The following is an 18,376-nucleotide window of genomic DNA, read 5'->3' as shown; positions in this document are numbered from 1 at the left end:
TAAACAAGTAAATGTTTGTTGTGATTGGTGTAGAATAATTCAATATATATTCTAAAATAAATTGCAAGTGTAAAAGTAGATTATAAAATAAAAAATAGATGTGATTGAAGAGTACATTATTATTTATATTTAAATAAAACATATGAAATAATGCGAAGGTAAATATATTAATTATTAAAAAATCACAAAATGATTTCTGAACAGGATGTAGATAAATATTTTTTTTAAAAATAAAATATTAAAAATTTATCAACTGAGTAATAAATATTGTTAACATAAAAGAACATCCCTCAATTATATTATAAATAATTTAGTGGGAAAATTTTTCAGATAATTTGCAATTTATTAAAGATGGTAGCAGAAGCATAACAATCTCTCTTGTAAGACAAAATTTAGTGATAAGACAAAATTTAGTGATGAGTTATATAAAAACAATTCTGTTGTCCGGTTCAATTAAGATATTGTTATTTTTTTGGTCCCAATATCCCCAGTAACACATATATTTTATATAATCACATATATCTAAGTTATTAACTGCAGTTAGATTAAATTCACTACCTCCTTCACTGTTATCATTGTCTTGCGCATCGTTAAAAACATTGGAGCATTGGAGGCTCCAATGGCGTACACTTCATGATGCTCTGAGTAAATCAGGAATACAATAAATGTGATTATTGTTACCCCTACGTATATCAGCTAAATTACTAATAAAATGTGACAGCTGATGATGATGTTCCATCATAACATTCCTTTGTATCACTCTCTATAAAGCTCTGATTTTTTTGCCCCTTTCATTTACAACTGGTTTGTCTAATTTTGATCTGTATATAGCGTTTTCATCAGAATTTGCATTATCACTAGAATTGAAAAACAAAGCATCATTTATATACAGATGTTTTCAAATTGCTCGGCAGTCTGTCAGGAGATGATTCTTTAGCCAAAAATAAGGAAAAAAGAGTTTATATAAACATATGTCAGAAAATGGCTCCTTAGTGAGTTTTGGCTTGAGAAACATTTACCGCTGCTTTCTCCACTTGCTGGGAAATTAAACTATAAACCATACTAAAATTCTTGGGGGTCAAATCAAGGTGTAAATTGTGTTTCCTTATTTTTTTCTATCTAGGAAATCAAGTAAAAGTGGTTCCAGACCTCTATCTTATTTAGATTTTATGAAAAATGGGGTAAAACAAAAATGTTTTGTCGGAAAATACGCTTAAAAAAATTAAAATTTTGAATTAACTTCGTAGAGAAATTACTTCTGAGAAAATTAATGTAAATAACATTATCAAAATTAAACTATTATTATATTATTAATTTGAGAAGGCCACCTTAATTAGGAAAATTCACACAAACTGGATCGGAAAAGTAATATGATTTTAAACGCAACAATTTATATAAAATGCCAAAAATTATGAAACTAAATTTATTAATACTAAATTGATTAAAAATGTGTTTTTTCATAGATTGACAATTGTCGATCAGGTATTAACCTGATCGACAATCAAGCTGTGTGTCTAGGATTTGAATATTCATTGCAGCGGTGTTTGTGCTGTTATTGTTCAGTCAGTCATTTGCAGTGTGTGATAACACAAAATTGTTTTCATTTGGATTGTTGATGGACATGTTAATCTATGTTAAATAAAAATGAATTCGGTGCTGCGTGCAAATGTTGGGAAAATTATCCAGATTGAAGTGTACTGGATGGTGAAACATTTGAAGTTTTGGAGCGGTAAATTCAAGAAATAGATGTGCCAAAACCACATTGAATCATTGCTGATCGTGAACATTTTGTGAAAGATGCCAATGCTGAAGAAACAGTATTGAATGCGATATAAGTATCTCTCACCTTAAGCCCTTAAGGTTGTCACATCGCATTCATATTTTGCAGTCAAGTGTGTAGTGAGTGTTACAGGAGCAAAAATTATATACATTCCATACAACATGTGTACAAGAGTCATTACCCCTGATTTTGATGACTGGTAGAAATTTTATTGTTGGTTAATTAGATAATGTGAACATCATCCCAATATCTTAATTAATTAATTACTGATGAATGGCATTGTAAACTTAAAAACTTTTGACACTTGGGCAGAAGAAAATTCTCATGAGACTTTTTCTTTTTCTGTTTAGTCTCTGTAAACACCATAACATATTGCTTTAGAGGATGAATGAAAATGGTATGTATCAATGTAACTGATTGACAATGTTGTCTTGTACAATCTCCAGTAGACCATTCCCGAAATTTGTGGTTAATTGAAACTTAACCACTAAAGAGCACTGATATCCACGATCTAGTATTAAAATCCATATAAAAGTAATCGCCTTTACTAGGATTTGAACCTGGAACTCTTGACTTTGAAATCAACTGATCTGCGATGAGTTTACCAATAGACCAAACTGGTGGGTTATTCCCATGAGACTGGTACAAGTCATTTCATTGCACTTTTGGTATGTGGTGTGGACTTCTATGTTATACTCTCATAGGCCCTTTTATCTTAGCGCTCAATGGAGAGTGGTGCTTGCATTTTTTACAAACAAATCTGGTGGAATTCTTGGAAGATATCCCACTTTCAGATAGAGTACAGATGTCGTTTTTCAGTGATGGCACACCTACTCACTGCTGTCGTATGTGATGAATCATTTAAATAACACATTTAGTAATCAAAGGATTGGTCGAAAATGGCCACTGCAATTTCACCCCAGTGAACCTTTTCCTTTCGCATTGGATAAAGTCATTAATCTATTCTGTTCGTATCGCACACAAGAAGGATTGAGACATTGTAATAGAAGCTGGAGCTACTATTAGGAATAATAATGATTCTATTTGATGTATATGGCTAGCATGGATTCACTAAGCTGAACTATGCATTGAACAGAATGACAGCAACATTGAGCAACTGCTTTGAAGAAATGCTTGCAGATTTATCAAGTAATTGTTTTGATATTCAATAATGTTTAGAAAAATTCAAAAAGAATGTAATTTTAATTTTTTTAAATGTATTTGTTATTCATTTCTTTTTTGTTGATAAGTTTTCTAATGTTTTCATTTACATTATGTTCAAACATTTATGGAAATTTTATCACATTTCTGATGTGGCTAGTGTGTTTTGATTTTTATTTAAGTTTAACTTCCTAAATATGTGTTTAATTTTAATAGGCGGACGTTATTTATGTAAATTTTCTCTGGAGTAAATTCTCTACAAAGTTAATGAGAAATTTTTATTTGTTTATTGGTAAATTAACAAATTTATTTTATTCCAATTCCAAAAATGTGTGTTTCTGATAAAAAATGTTTTTGTTTTGAGCAATTTTTCTTGGCCTAAGTAAGATACAGGTGTCTAGGACCACTTATTCAATTTCTTAGATCAAAAATTGATTTAGCCAATTTTTATCCCAAGAATTTTAGTATGGTTTAATTTTACAGAGAGAGCAGAAAGCAGGGCTAAATGTTTCTTGAGCCTAAACTCTGTAACAAACTGTTTTCTGACCTATGTTTATATGAATATTTTTTTTAATTTTTGGGTATAGAATCATCTCCTGAGAGATTGCTGTGCAATTTGGAATCACCTTTATTTACCTTAGTGAGTTTCATTAGCTAATTGGTATAGGTTGTACCAGTTATTGTAAATTGCTAATTGTTAGTGACATTTGATCCATCATAAAAACGAAATTGGAGCTTATAATAGTGGGATAAGATGTTAAAAACTGTGGTTTACAAACTGCATTCTTTGTTTCAAACATATGTAAGCAGCTGGATTCATCATCTCATCATTGCTGCCAACAGAATTTCTGGAAAGCTAAAGTTCGTGCAGCAAACTGTGAGTCTTGATTCTACTTTACAAGAAAAAAGAATTCTGTTGTGAGCACTATGAGTTTCATGATGTAAAGATATGCATCTGAGCCATATGTAATTAACATGGTCTCCGATTCGAAGAATCGGTGTGCCGATGGCATGTCATATTGCCTCACAGACAGATATAATGTGAGTCACATGTGGTAATCAGTGTTTTAATATTTACCTGTTCTGTTCTTATCTTTTTCATTAAGAAAGCTTGCATCAATATCAAATATAACCAAAATCCAAGTCACCATAAAACATTAAAACATGAATAAACATTAAGGAATTACAAGAGATGTGTTTATGAACTGTATTATTTTTATAGTTTTTTTTTTTTTTTATTATTGAGAATATTTATTTTCATTTCTTATATTTTGTTTATAAAATGCATCATATTTTGTTTTTTGTTTTTTCAGATAATGAATGAGCCTGTAAATAATTCTTTTATTAATGAATCTCTGTTTCTTAATAAAAATATTAAATTAGAGGATGAACAAGAAAATGTAGGGGAAATGATAAGCATTTTTTTACCAAATCACGTGACTGAAACTGATACATCACATACATCATCTGAGCATGTAAGTTTTTTTAATTTTTTTGTGTAGGTTTGGCCATCTGATGACCTTGAAGCAGTATTTTGGATTCATTTCTCTTTCTTCTGTTTGTTTTATTACTTAGTTTTCTAACAATTCTTGATTCTTTTGCTTTGTTTTTCCCTTTTTTTGTTCTGACCAACTGTCATTTTATTTTTCTCCTTCCCTTTGAAAACCCTGAAATCTTTTATTGGTTTTCTGTTTACTTCTTTTTTTTCTGTCTCCTTCAAAAATGTCATTTCATTCAAAAATACAGAAATCTATTGATATCCGTTCTTTTTACTGTATTTGTGGTAAAATCACTTTTTTTTTACAAACTTTTCAGACTCACAAAACCTGTAAATCTGTTTTTTCAGCTTGACAATAGATTTGGCTCTTTATTTTTTTATGCAATATCCATACTTTATATGGATTTTAATACTAGACACTTTGGATACCGGTGTTCTTTGGTGGTAGGGTTTCAATTAACCACATGTCTCAGGAGTGGTTGACCTGCATCTGTTCAGGATTACATGTTTACTGGTACATTTCCATTTTCAGCTACAGGACTGGCAGCTACTAGCAGTGCATTGGTCTATGCACACACGCATCCAGATTTGGTAGCAAGCTGACAAAAGTTTTGAAATAAAAATAATAACTGCATCAAACAATGATAATTTGCATCAAGATAATAACCATCATTTAGTGCATGAATAGCATCTTCCATATATACACATGAGTTCATTTGCGTAGATTTATCTTCCAAAAAAACCATGTTCAGAACTATAAATTTCTTTAGGTAAGGTGTAATTTTCAAAAAACCTAATTTATGCAAGATTTTGGCAACAACTTGCATTTGCTGATAGAACAATAATTATTGGTATCTGAATGTCGTCACTAGGAAAACACCAGTATTTAAGTAACAATTGAAGAGCTTAATTAAAAAACTTAGTTAAGAACTATTAAGTTCATTACAGAAGCGCGTTTCGTGATAATTATTATCACAGTTTAATTTCAGTAAGCTTCAAAAACAATATAGATTTAATTATTAAGAATTATTTAAGAGTGAATTGTATGTAATACTCTTAGTCGTGAAGATTTATTATTAAATTATACCGTTAAAAGTTAAGGAATGTTTATCTAATGATCCCAAAGATTTTTTTAAACTTGCTAATAAAAAGGACAAAATTAGTAGATCTTATCCATCTTGTATTGATAAGATTATTATTTAGAAGTACATTTGGTACATAACTACCAAAATTATTAATTCATAGTTGTAATTCCTCAGCAAAAATTTCTGTGTCATGATCAATATTAAATCAAATTTTTAATACCTAGAATGGCATTTTTCATGCGCTACAGTATTCAATTTCTATCTTTGATGCACAAGCTTCCAGGTTATGTGTTAAAAATGAATAATTATAATAAATAACTATTACTTAGAATCATATTCTCATTTAGTAAATGTTGAATCTAACAAAATTTATATTTTTATAATCTAATATGAATTTATTAGATATAAGAATAGAATTCAAAATCTTAGGTAAGGTTATCCAAAAATAAATGATATTTATCACAGTAACAAATGTTGTTAACAATATTAACACTAATGTCAGTAAGGTTCTAAAAAAATAAAGAGAATTATTGTAAAAGTTTAACAAATTATTTTATTGTAAAATATGCCAATTTATAGAAAAATGTGTTAGGTGAGTAGCAGGATTTTTAATTTGGATGATAACACTTAGCAAAAGAAACATTTTCATGGTTTTCCCATACAAAAAATAGCACATTAAAGTTGCCTGATAATAATAATAATTTAACCATGACTGCACTAATGTACGTGCTAAGTGAATTGGAAATAAAATTTATCTTTCTAATATAAGTTATACAAAAAATAATGAACATATTTACTTTATAGCATTCATTTTTTGTTTTGTTACAGCAAGTAGATTTAGTACAACTGAAGGAGGAACCGCTTGATATTATTAATGGTGATATTCCAGAAGATCCTTTAGCAATTGAAGAGACCACCTTAGTTAAATCAGAAAATTTAAAAGTTGAAAGTGAAGTGGTAAGGGTGTTAGATTTTTCATACATTGCAACACCAGTTATCCAGATGGACCTTTTCAAGGTCAAATCTAGATAATTGGAAAGTATAATTTGAAAAGGATTATTATTTATATTGGACTAATCATTCTAATGTTTAGTGGGTAATACGCAAAATTAAAAAAAAAAAAATGTGTTTCAGTAAAATTAAGAATAAATGTGGAATAAAATAGAAATTAAAAATAAAATTTTGTGTTACACACAATTCATTTGTTAACTCATATATAAAGCGTATCACAAACTTCTCCCACAGTTTTTATAACCTATTTCTACTCATGACAATAATGGAAAAAGTTCATATAAAATTTGTTTTAAAATGTTTCATTTGTGAGTTAGGCTATTTACAAATTTCACTCGGATTTCAGCTATCCCGTTGAAATGAAGTATTACTGAAACTTTAAGAATGTTAATTAAGAGACAGGATTACTGATTTCTTATGGTTTTTGACCTCAAAAATTAAATAAAATATGTTCCAGAACCATATTTGCAGTATCTTCTGAGAAATCTAGAATGAGAACCATTTTTTTTTTTATGTTTGACAAACAGTAATTTTGTTGAATGGGTAATGAGCTTGTAAAACTTTTAAGCAAAACTTGTAAAAAATTTTATTTTGAATAAGTTAAATAAAACAAAGAAAAGTTAGACAAATTTGAATTTTATTTAGAAACAGACTACTATATCTAGGTGCATTGTATGTACCAGTTTATAATAAATGTTCAAAAATGAGCCTGCCATTTCTACACATTCTTTGGCATGCTTTTGTATTGATTTTATTAAACTTTTTAATTCTTCAGTGCTGTCCTTAAGTTGCTGAGCCTCATCCATAATGCAGATATATTATTCCTCTCAAGAATGTATTTTTGTTTTATATAGAATATTTTACATCCATCTCCAGCCGAAAAAATGTAAAGGTGTTAGGAGGTTATCTTGTGGCCAGGAATGTGGATCTCAACGACCGATTCATTTCTCAGAGAAATGATGATTTAAGTGAGTGGAAACAGCACAATAGAAGCAGTGAGGCACGTCATCATACTGGTGGTATACTTTGTGTCCCAGCGCCAGACAAACTAAAGCAGCTGCCGCCATTCTTCCTGAAGAAAGTGCTAGTATACCTCAGCATTAAAGCAGCAAGGTAATATAAACTGTCCAAACAGCTGTTGTGAAGAAGGTTGCACTGTACATTGATGTTAAGTCAGTGCTGAAAATAGCTTTCCACCGTTTCATGAGGTTTTACTTCTGCCCTGTATGCTCATATCATAAGTTGTTGATGCCATCTCGAGTGAAATTCTTGACTGTAAACAAAACGTACTTGTACGTTTTTGTTTAAGTGTACTTTAACTCTTTGAATGAGAAACTTCAATCTGCTTAGAAGGACGTTATGTACCGATGCCTGGATTGTGCTTAACTGCGTCGTAATAGTTTTATCAATAACTGCGCGTTGGTTGGACAAACCGTCCATAGCTGGTACAAATATTAGGTAGTGAACCTGTTTTCCAAAGATTGCTAAAAGTCATTCTAATTGTTTTGGGATCTTGATTCCTGCAATTCTGAAAACTTACATTCTATTGCAGTAGCCGTAATATTACTATTTCACACACTCAAGATGAATACCATATCAATGTATTCCTCTGTTGGACATAAATACAGTATTACTTCAATGGCAAAGTATTTTAGTTTGAATGTGATTGGCTAAGTATTTAAACTAAAATAACTTTCAAACTAGAATTCACAGAAAACCTTCACTAATGACTGCACAGTTCATATTACCGATGTAGTTAATGAACCATATAGAATGATTTGTTCAAGTTATTTTATTGCCAACTTTGAAATAATAGTTTCAAATAATTTATTTTGTTTCTCTCAATAAAAAAAAATATTATCTGATTTTTATTTTACAATTTTTGTGTAATTTCTATTTTTTCTTTTTTTAAATCAAATTTTCTAAAGCATAACAAATCACTAATTCATTTATATGTTGATATTATTTAATTTGTAAGAATAAAAAAAATTTATTTATTGAATATCAGTTAGTTTTCACATTTTGTAAGGTTGTTTCTATATATTTTTTTTTAAAGAAATCTGAGATCTCATTGAGTGATGAAGTTTCATCACAGCTTAGTTTCAATATAAAAACAGATGAACTTCAAATAAATGATAAATATTTACATACAGTGAAGACAGAAGAAGAGATCGGATTTTATCCGGGTCATGTAAGTATTATTTATTGGATATTGTAACAAACATGATTTGTCTGTTCAATTTTATTACTGTGTGTGTGTGTGTTGTGCACATACATTTTAGTATTTCAATGTGTTCTATAGGGAAAAAAATGTTAATTCTATTAACTTATTAAGGTGTGTGTGAATGATAAATGGTGAATGTGTAAGGACAAAAGTTTTGTTTTGAAACTTGAATGAACACTAAAATGTTTGTATTCTAACTTGTAGATAGAGTTCACATTTTATTAAGCTGTGGGTGATTTATTGTTAATTGTATTTTGTTTTTCATGTTTGAATATTTATCAACTAAGCAATTTAAAACCAACACGATACAGACTAAACACAGTAGTGACACAAAATTTTATTAATAAAAGGAGAATAAAATAAAATTTATTTCTGTAGTTACATTAGGAAAATTTAACATATTTACCATATTTTTACAAATGATCAAAATGAACACCTGCACAGCTGATGCAGTAATCCTAAAGAAGTCAAACTGAGAGTCATCTGACGCAAAATGTTGTCAATGATTTCACCTTCTTATTGTGAATGTTTGCCTTCAGTTATCAGAAGTGTAGGAGTTCAATTTATAAACTCTAATCCTTTAAATAACCTAAAGGAAAAGATTGCAGTTAGATAAATCATGGGAACAAGGTGGTCATTTCCCTCTGCTCATAGTAAAAGCTGCATGAACATGTGCTAATGAATTGTTTGGTGTACAACACATTGTTTCTTTGTCTTGGAAGAAGCCATAGTTTTTTTCACAATCTGTTAATCAAGTATAGAATTCTTTTAAAATTGTACAGAACATTTTTATATTGACAGTATGGTAAAAAAAATTTGGTTCTCCACCCCACTATATGATTACCAGAACCAGTGTGTGCATGCATGCGTGTAAACACTATAATCTCCAGGGTGTCTGGACAAAAGTATCCAAAAGAACAGGTTATTTTAAGGGAACCGGTTAATATTATTTAACAATTTTTTTTTTTTAAATAAACACATCAACTCACCATGTTTTAACGTAGGTTAGTCAACTTCAATGTAAGCACCATTTATAGCTCAGCAGACTTAGACGATAATCTAACTCCTTCCAGGTTTTAGGAGCATTTTCAACATTATTAGACCAATACCTTCAACAATTTTCAGTTTTAAATCGTAAAATTCTCAAACTTTCTCATTCCTACTACTTTAAAAAAATTCCAAAGTAGTGATATCTGAGAGATCTAGATGGTCATGCAGTTGGCCTCCTTGTCTGATCTAACATATGGGGAAGCATTTTTCAGCAACATGGTAACAACTTGATATTGTGGAACACCACCCTATTGGAAACTGAATCCTGCTGGAATCTGAGAAACGGCAAAGGTCTCAAGTATGTTGGAAGTATATGTGACCTGTCAAATAAAAAAAAAAAAAAAAAAAAAACATTTTTTTTCCTGTCATAACCAAGCATTGACTTTCAATGTGTCCCTTTCATTTTCGATTACTCTGTGAGGGGTTTTCAGTACACCAAATTTTAAAATTGTGTCTAACTATCCCACATGTATGAAGTGTTTGCTCACCACTAAATAAAATATCAATATAATTAGGTTTGCTTTTTGTATGGTACATCATTACCTCTGCAGCAGAATGATATTATTGGCAGCAGTCATTTGTTTTAATGTGAAGGAGTTATAACTTGTATTCTTGCAGACCGGCTCAGCAATGAATGCTTCACTTACTTGATGCATAGTCTTCTTCACTAACTGAAACTTTTGGATGATTTCCAGTTTGTGAAACCAAGCTTTCAGTCTCTCGTAGTCATATTCTTGGAATATGAATATTCTTAGATATAGGAGAATTGATATTCCATTAAGTTGGTACAAGCTGTTGAACATGCATAATGAGTGAAACTTCACTAACCAAAGCACACACGGAACCTTTTGTTGTGGGCTCTACATCTCAACTGACTACAATTGGATTGGTCTGCATTACAGTTTTGTGCTGGCTCTGAGAGTATATTGAACAAATCTTGGAAGTATATCCTGTTTGAGTCTACATTTAAGAGATTAAAACTGGTTTTCTAAATATAGGCCATTAGTTATTGATCTTTAGACCATATATCCTGTATATAATATATATATATAAAATGGTTTGTAGATATGATCAACATGGATATAGAAGTAATTATTAGTTATTTTTAATTTTACAGGTTACTATCGATAAAGGAATCAAGGGAAGTACCAAGAAAAATTATATTTGTAACTTTTGTCAAAAGTTATTTAATCGTAAAAACAGTTTAAAGACGCATCTTAATATTCATAGAAATGAGAGAAGTTATGTTTGTAACTTTTGTCAAAAGTCATTTAATCAACGTTCTACTTTAAAATTACATTTAAATATTCATACTAAGGAGAAAAATTATATTTGTAATGTATGTCAAAAATCATTTAATCGTAAATATGATTTAAAGAGACACTTTAATTGTCATATAAAAGAAGAAAATTATATTTGTAACTTTTGTCAGAAATCTTTTTATCAAAGTTATGCATTAAAATTACATTTAAATATTCATACTAAGGAGAACAGTTATATTTGTAGCTTTTGTCAAAAGTCATTTAATCGTAAATATGATTTAAAGAGACATATTAATAGTCATACAAAAGAGAAAAATTATATTTGTAACTTTTGTTCAAAGTCTTTTAATCGAAGTTCTGATTTAAAATTACATTTAAATATTCATACTAAGGAGGAAAATTATATTTGTAAATATTGTCAAAAGTCATTTAATCGTAAAAACAATCTAAAAGCACATCTTAATACTCATACAAAAGAGAAAAATTATGTTTGTAACTTTTGTCAGAAGTCTTTTTATCAAAGTTATGCTTTAAAATTACATTTAAATATTCACACTAAGGAGAATAATTATACTTGTAACATTTGTCAAAAGTCATTTAATCGTAAATATGATTTAAAGAGACATTTTAATAGTCATAAAAAGGATTCATTATATTTAATTGTCATTTAGTTGTAATTGGAACTTTTGTCACACTACTCTTGTAATGAAAGTTCTGCTTTAAAATTACATTTAAATATTCATACTAAGGAAAAAAGTATATTTGTAATCTGACAAAAGATTTTTAATCATGTTTCTAGTATGAAGGTGCGCATATTAATTTACACACCACCAAAGAGAGTAAAGTTATTTTTATAAATTTTGTCAAAAGTCTTTTAATCGCAGTTATGATTTAAAAACACATTAATATACACTAAAAAGAATTTCTGTTTGTTACTGTTGTCAAAAATCTTTTAATGATAGTTATACTTTAAAAAGACAGTACTTTAAAAAGATAATATCCATATTAGAGAATTATTATGACATTTAAAGTCTTATATTAAGAAATTTGTTTAAGGGAAAAAAAATTATAGCATTCTTTCATTTAAGCATAATTTTTGTTATACATCTGTATAACAAAATTTATCTATTGTATATAATTTAATATTACATTTATCTCAATTTTTTTATGTTACAACTAATGCAGAGAGGTTTCTACCTTGTATTCCTCAAACAAGATGATTTTTTTAATAAAATTATTAAAAAACTAAAAATACAGTTGTTATATATGTAATTTGTATATACTATTTATTGAGTAAAAAAAAAAATAAAAGTTTTTTGATCAACACAAAGGTAAGGTCAACCAATTGGTCAGAATATCATTGAACATGGGGGTCGATGGTGTAAGGGGTAATTTACACTGATCAACAAAATTAAATGTTTTGTTTGTTAAATGAGATTGAGTGGCTGATTCTTTTAGTATTTTTTATGCTGATTTCATATATATTATTAGATTTTTTCCATCAGTCTCTTATTTTTTTTTGTATTGAAATTTCTTTTGAAACAAAAAATGTATCGTGAATGTAATATGATAATATATGCATTTTCTACTCCCCTAAAATTTATTTCTTTTGGATTTTCTGCTGTAATTTGCTATAGGTAAATCTGTTTTACGAAGCAAGTAAAACAAACCAAGTTTGCCAGGGTTTTTTTTAATTAAAAAAGAAAAACTTTATTGTAGTTTTTAATAAAATTTATTGTTTTCGTATTAAAGGTTTTAAATGGTGTCATTTTGAAAAATATTATTGGATAATGTTGTTTATTTTTCTAACAATAGATCTTTATCTTAGTAAGTACCATGCTAATTTTGAACATAATTATTCAAGCCATTATGGAATTAAAAATTTAGATTCCAACAATAGTCGGCTTATATTTTTGGGTTTAATTTTCCCTGGTATCATGTTTCCATTGTAGATATCCCTGGTGAAAGAATCACTGATAGCACTGAGAGTTTTGGGAAAATCCAATTCTGAATGTTAGAAATGGATTTTGAGCAACATGTTACATTCAAGTTCTTTGTAGTTTTGAAGAAGTTCACTCACAAATTCTCTGTAATTACTGGCCTTGTGGTTTCCAAGAAAGATGTTTACCACATTTTGAAATGATTTTTATGCAGCAACCTCCAAGTCATTCAAACATTCTTCAAACACCGGATTATTCATTAGTTTTCTTATTTGTGGTCCAACAAATATACCATCCTTTATTTTAACATCGCTTATATTAGGGAATTTGTTTTTTAGAAGCTGAAACCCTGCACTATTACAATACATTGCTTTAACAAAATTTTTGAGTAAACCTAGCTTAATGTATACTGGCAGACGTTAACATTTTTTGGTTTTACTAATGCCTAACTAATAACATTCTTCTCTCCTACGGTAGCTACCTCTCTCTTTGGCTATTGCTCTTTTATGTAATGGTTTTTCCTATCCCTGCTGTCTCACTCGCACATAAAGCAACAGAACTTAGTGTATCTAAGTTGCAAGCCAAGTAAAAGTGCTATTACTTTCAAATCTCCACAAGTATGCCATAAATATTTCTTGTATTGAATCCTGCTTAATATAAGGTTCATATTTTTATAAGACTCCTTCACCTGAATAGCATATGCTAATGGTATTGATGGGTATTTATTTCCAATGTGAAGTAGAACGGCTTTCAAACTAGGCTTTGACGAATTAATAAAAAGTCGCCATTAGTCAGGATAGTGCATATGTTCCAAAGCTTCCAGTAAAGAGTCCACATCATTACAGTATGCTGAGTTTTCCTGCTGAGAGAATAGATGTTCAAATTTTGACTGTCTGTCACAAAAAGCACTTATTTTAGTGTTTGGTTGTAAAAAATGCCATTCTTGATGCCAGAATACTGGTATCCAAGACAGTCTTTATGCCACTATTTCTGGGATCAAGGCTAAAAGTTATAAATTTTTATTAATTTAGATCATGAACCAGATCATTCAATTCTCCTTATTCTTTTATACGTCATTATTGTAATCTTACTTTTTTGTTTAGGCATTTATGGACCATGTTAAAGATAATTTTTACAACATTATTTTTGTGTTTTAACTTTTATGTTTTATTTTTAATTTTTTTTTTTAATCTCTGAAATGGGGTCTTATTATTGGTGTAATTATTTTGACCAATGTTTTCAAATAACATTTAAAAAAATTAAATAACATCTAGTCTCCACGGCAACAGATGTTTATCATTCAAAAATTCAAAAGTGTGTATCACAAATGTAAAATGATATGAACTTTATTCTTTTGCCATTTTGTGTTACACATTCTTTTCACATTTGTTGTAGAGATGTTGCCGCCAACCAGCTCGAGGAATAAAAATGAAATGTGGGCCATTTGTTTTTCTTTACATTTTGATTATTGAAAGATCTTAGTTTTTCTTTATATTGCTTTTTTGTGTTTTGCTTTATTTCTTTTAATATCCTCAGCCATGATATCCAGTCGTGATTCATTTACATTGTGTAAATCCATGGTAGAGCTAGGCTATGATGTAACTTAAACTGAGATTATAGTTTGCATATTGCATATTTACTCGCGTATTAGAAACCCCATCTGCTGACAATTACTCTTGATGTCACACAGCCTTGAATTTCTGCGTTTCCACCTGACCCTAATATGATACTAGATTTAGATCGGCTGCAGTCTACAGTACAATGGATAGCGTAACAAGGCGGCTAAGGTAGATGAAAGCATCAGAACTTGCATCAACATGCGGTACACAGTTCCTGAAGCTGACGTCTTAAATACGTCCCTAAAAGCTTCTTACTTTACAAGTACAGAGAATATATATGTACCATTTGGGATTCCTTACCAACATATCTTTAGCAAGGTGAAGAAATGATAAAAGAGAGATGTCGTGAGCATTACAAGTGGGGTACTGCAAAGGTAAGCGTAAATGATATAGACTGTTGTAATGGACCAATCCAAAAGTGAAAGATTATGAACTGTGTATTGAAAGGTAATTAGCGACAACTGCTCTGATGTTGTTATTTACACAGTCATATTTCGTGCTATTACTGTTTAGATTATCGACTTCAGTTCCACTCGTAACACACCATAGTGCTAGTGCCTACTTAGTTCTGCTCTAACACCCTGCAATGCTAGTGTCTACAACAAGTTTGTATCTCAACCGTCAGTGCCAGTGTCTCAAACCCCAGCTACAGGCGACAACTGCACTGACATCGCATGACCTTGAAATGTCTCGATCTAACACACGCTGCTCTGACCTCGCACAGCCTTGAGATGCCTTACATTGGACCAACATAAGCTATGAGATTTAGATTTAGGGAGATAGACCTTGTCGAGGCACTCCAAACGTGACGTCACTCCCAAGGAGTGACCTGACTTTGTGACTTTGAACTGGCCATGAACATACATATTTATTCTACTGTAACAGTTAATATCAGTTTTTTCTATAGGGTTGAAAAATGTAATAAATACATTTTTACTTTTACAAGTTTTTTTGAAAGAAAAGTTATATTACTAGAATGGATTCCCATGAGGTTCTTTCTTTTCTGAAACCGAATTAGTCCTCGCTTAGCGGTGAATCTAAGTTGTGGCAGTCATGTTCATTATTACTGTAATTGAAATCTTCGATGCATTAGAAACCAAATTTTCAAATAGCAACTAATACCTACTCATATTTCTCAAAATCTTCTGAGGTGTATCTCCCTCTTATCATATACAGGAGATACAACATTCCTGTGTTGTAACTACATAATGATATATATATGGTATAACGGAAATTATTTACACTGTATCTCAATATGTAATTTGTAATTGTTTTTTTTTTAAATGAATTATCAGTTTACAGAATGGAGAAAAAATTGAGGATTAACAGAATACTAATATTTGTAAAACTTTTTTAATCAAAGTTCTACTTTGAAGATGCACCTTTTTATCCATACTAAAAAGAAATGTTTGTAACTTTTGCCAGAGATTATTTAAAAGCTATATTTATTTAAAGAGACTTATTAACAGCAATACAAAAGAGCAAAATCTTGTTTGTAATTTTAGTTAAAAGTTTTTCAATAATGATTTTGAGAAACACCTTTTTTTTTAAGAGATTGAGGAACCCCATTTATGCGCTCGTAAGCAGTGTCAGGCTCATTGCATGTTCCGCAAAATGTTAATAAGTTCGTATGTGTTCCTGCACATTACCGAGTAAACCTCCTACCCTGTTTATCCTCCCTCCCTGGCACAATTTAAAAAAAACATTGTTTACGCCAATGCGAAAAGTTGTTTTATTCCAATAATGTTTTTGTTATTATTTTTCTGCTGTGATCGCAATGTTTCATAAAAGCAATTTCTATTTAACCAAATTAGTCTTAACTGTTTTTGTTATCTCTAATTTTAATGTTGTCAAAGTTCCTAGAAGTCTAATTTTCTTTGTCTGCAATGATGTCATTTCCTCAACTTGTTCGTATTCAGCAATTATTTTATCAGTCTTACATAACTCTTTTAATGGTCTGCTTGCTTATAAAAATAATCTTATTACGTTCTTTCTTACCCAAACTTCCCGTTTGTGCTAATTTTTTTCTCTTACCAATACTTGCACACTACCTCTTGTTGTCAACACACTCTCTTCTGTCTATTGTTTCCTCCTCTTCTCATCACGCCACCTTTTTCTTCAGTTTGGACCTGACTTCCACTATGTGTGGGTCATTCTCGTTTCTCTCTCTCATATAGTCCAGGACTGACTTTCACGATGTGTGGTTGCCTGCAATTCGCTCCTGTTTCTCTCTCTCGTATAGTGTGGTTATATTCATCGCCTTTGTGCATTCATAAACGTGTTCGTACTAGAAACGTTCTTTTTATGTGTTACACAATCAATATTGGACCTATACTTATTTCGATCTTACAGAAGTCAGTTACTGAAAATAAGTCACGTTTTCTTCCTCGTTCATTGTGGTAATACTCGGTCGCAATTTCGTCTTGTTGTACTCTGTTGAAAGTGGTTCAGTTATTACAAACCAGCCAAATTTATTGAAGCAGGATCTTTCCAAACTGGTTATTACAAATTTGTGATGCTCTGTATTATTCAATTTCTAATAACAAACTGTTACCTCTGTATTTTCTAATACATCACTGTAGATTACGCCAAGGATAAACTGTATGTATATATGTGTACTTTAATTCACGAGTTCATTTTTTACAAAAAATAATGTGTGATTAAGGTCAATTAAAATTATTAATTGTGAAATGAATTGCCATATGTATTGATTGGTCGAATTATTATTTCTCTGGTATTTTAAGATATACATGAAATAATGTTTTTTAAATAAGTAAATTTCAGAATGTTTTATTAGTTTTTATACATTTGTTATTTATCGTATGCGTATGTTCTTGTAAATTGTACAGTACTTTTCCACTATTTGAGATATCATTTCAATTATAATTATTTAAATGATCATCAGTAAATCACTTAAGCATTATTGCTATTAATGGCCAAAATGTAGTGACAAGGTCATTGAATAACTATTATTAATAATATTCTAGTTGTTCATTAAATGTCAGTTGATCTTATACATAGTTTACATTAACGCTCAATATTAAAACGGTGCAGTGGTTGTCACATTTTTGTGTATTGTTTATGAATTTCTTCGATGATGTTCAGTCTCATTGCATTTTGTAACTAAGAGATGTCACCACTAAAAGTTGAAAATTCAGAATTAAGTATCTTGTTTTTAGAAGCTCTGTATGCGATTTAGTTGTGTCACCGATAATTGTGTTGTGAATTTTTACTACAGAGATAACATATTTTTCAAAATCTATTATGTTGTTTGTTTAAATTTAAATACATTTTTTTTGTTTAGCTTTACGCCTAGTTTATAAGAATAAAACATGTAGAATAATATTAACTACATGAAATTTGGATGTAATTGATTATATTGTAATTAACTTTCTTTTTTACACTGGAATATTATCGTGGCCTTTTTTCTATAACAAACTAGAAATGCAAGTTTTAATTATTTAATGATAAGTATGAAGATGTTCATAAATCAGAAAAGGCCAGTGCCAATGATAAGAATTATTGTAGTTTATTTTTCTAAGTTAATGACATTTGTTCATTGCTAATTTTTTTATTATTACAGAATATGCAACAGTTTTCCAGTTACACTATGTTTATTGATGTTATGTTTATAAGTATATGATTGTAAAAAAAGGTGATTTAAGTTCTTTTGTTTTCAGGCTTTGTTAAATTACAGATTTTCATATCATTAGCCTATTTGCAGTTTATTTGTGTGATTAATTAAA

At 29.8% G+C, this 18,376-nt stretch overlaps 1 protein-coding gene across 1 annotated transcript in view; it reads left to right on the top strand.

The window, feature by feature from the left end:
* The window catches only part of LOC142334018 (uncharacterized), a 64,381-nt gene extending 51,358 nt beyond the window's left edge, over positions 1 to 13,023 (top strand). Inside the window, exons 13-17 of the mRNA XM_075381685.1 lie at positions 4,255 to 4,416; positions 6,353 to 6,481; positions 8,592 to 8,726; positions 10,927 to 11,395; positions 12,887 to 13,023. Coding sequence (XP_075237800.1) covers positions 4,255 to 4,416; positions 6,353 to 6,481; positions 8,592 to 8,726; positions 10,927 to 11,395; positions 12,887 to 13,023 — 1,032 coding nt within the window. The remainder of the gene's footprint in view (positions 1 to 4,254; positions 4,417 to 6,352; positions 6,482 to 8,591; positions 8,727 to 10,926; positions 11,396 to 12,886) is intronic.
* Positions 13,024 to 18,376: the final 5,353 nt, after the last annotated feature.

Source organism: Lycorma delicatula, chromosome 13 (genome assembly GCF_047948215.1).
Source record: "Lycorma delicatula isolate Av1 chromosome 13, ASM4794821v1, whole genome shotgun sequence".
Taxonomy (NCBI): domain Eukaryota; kingdom Metazoa; phylum Arthropoda; class Insecta; order Hemiptera; family Fulgoridae; genus Lycorma; species Lycorma delicatula.
The sequence above is the reverse complement of the archived record's forward strand: the minus strand, read 5'-3'. Positions and strand labels throughout refer to the sequence as shown.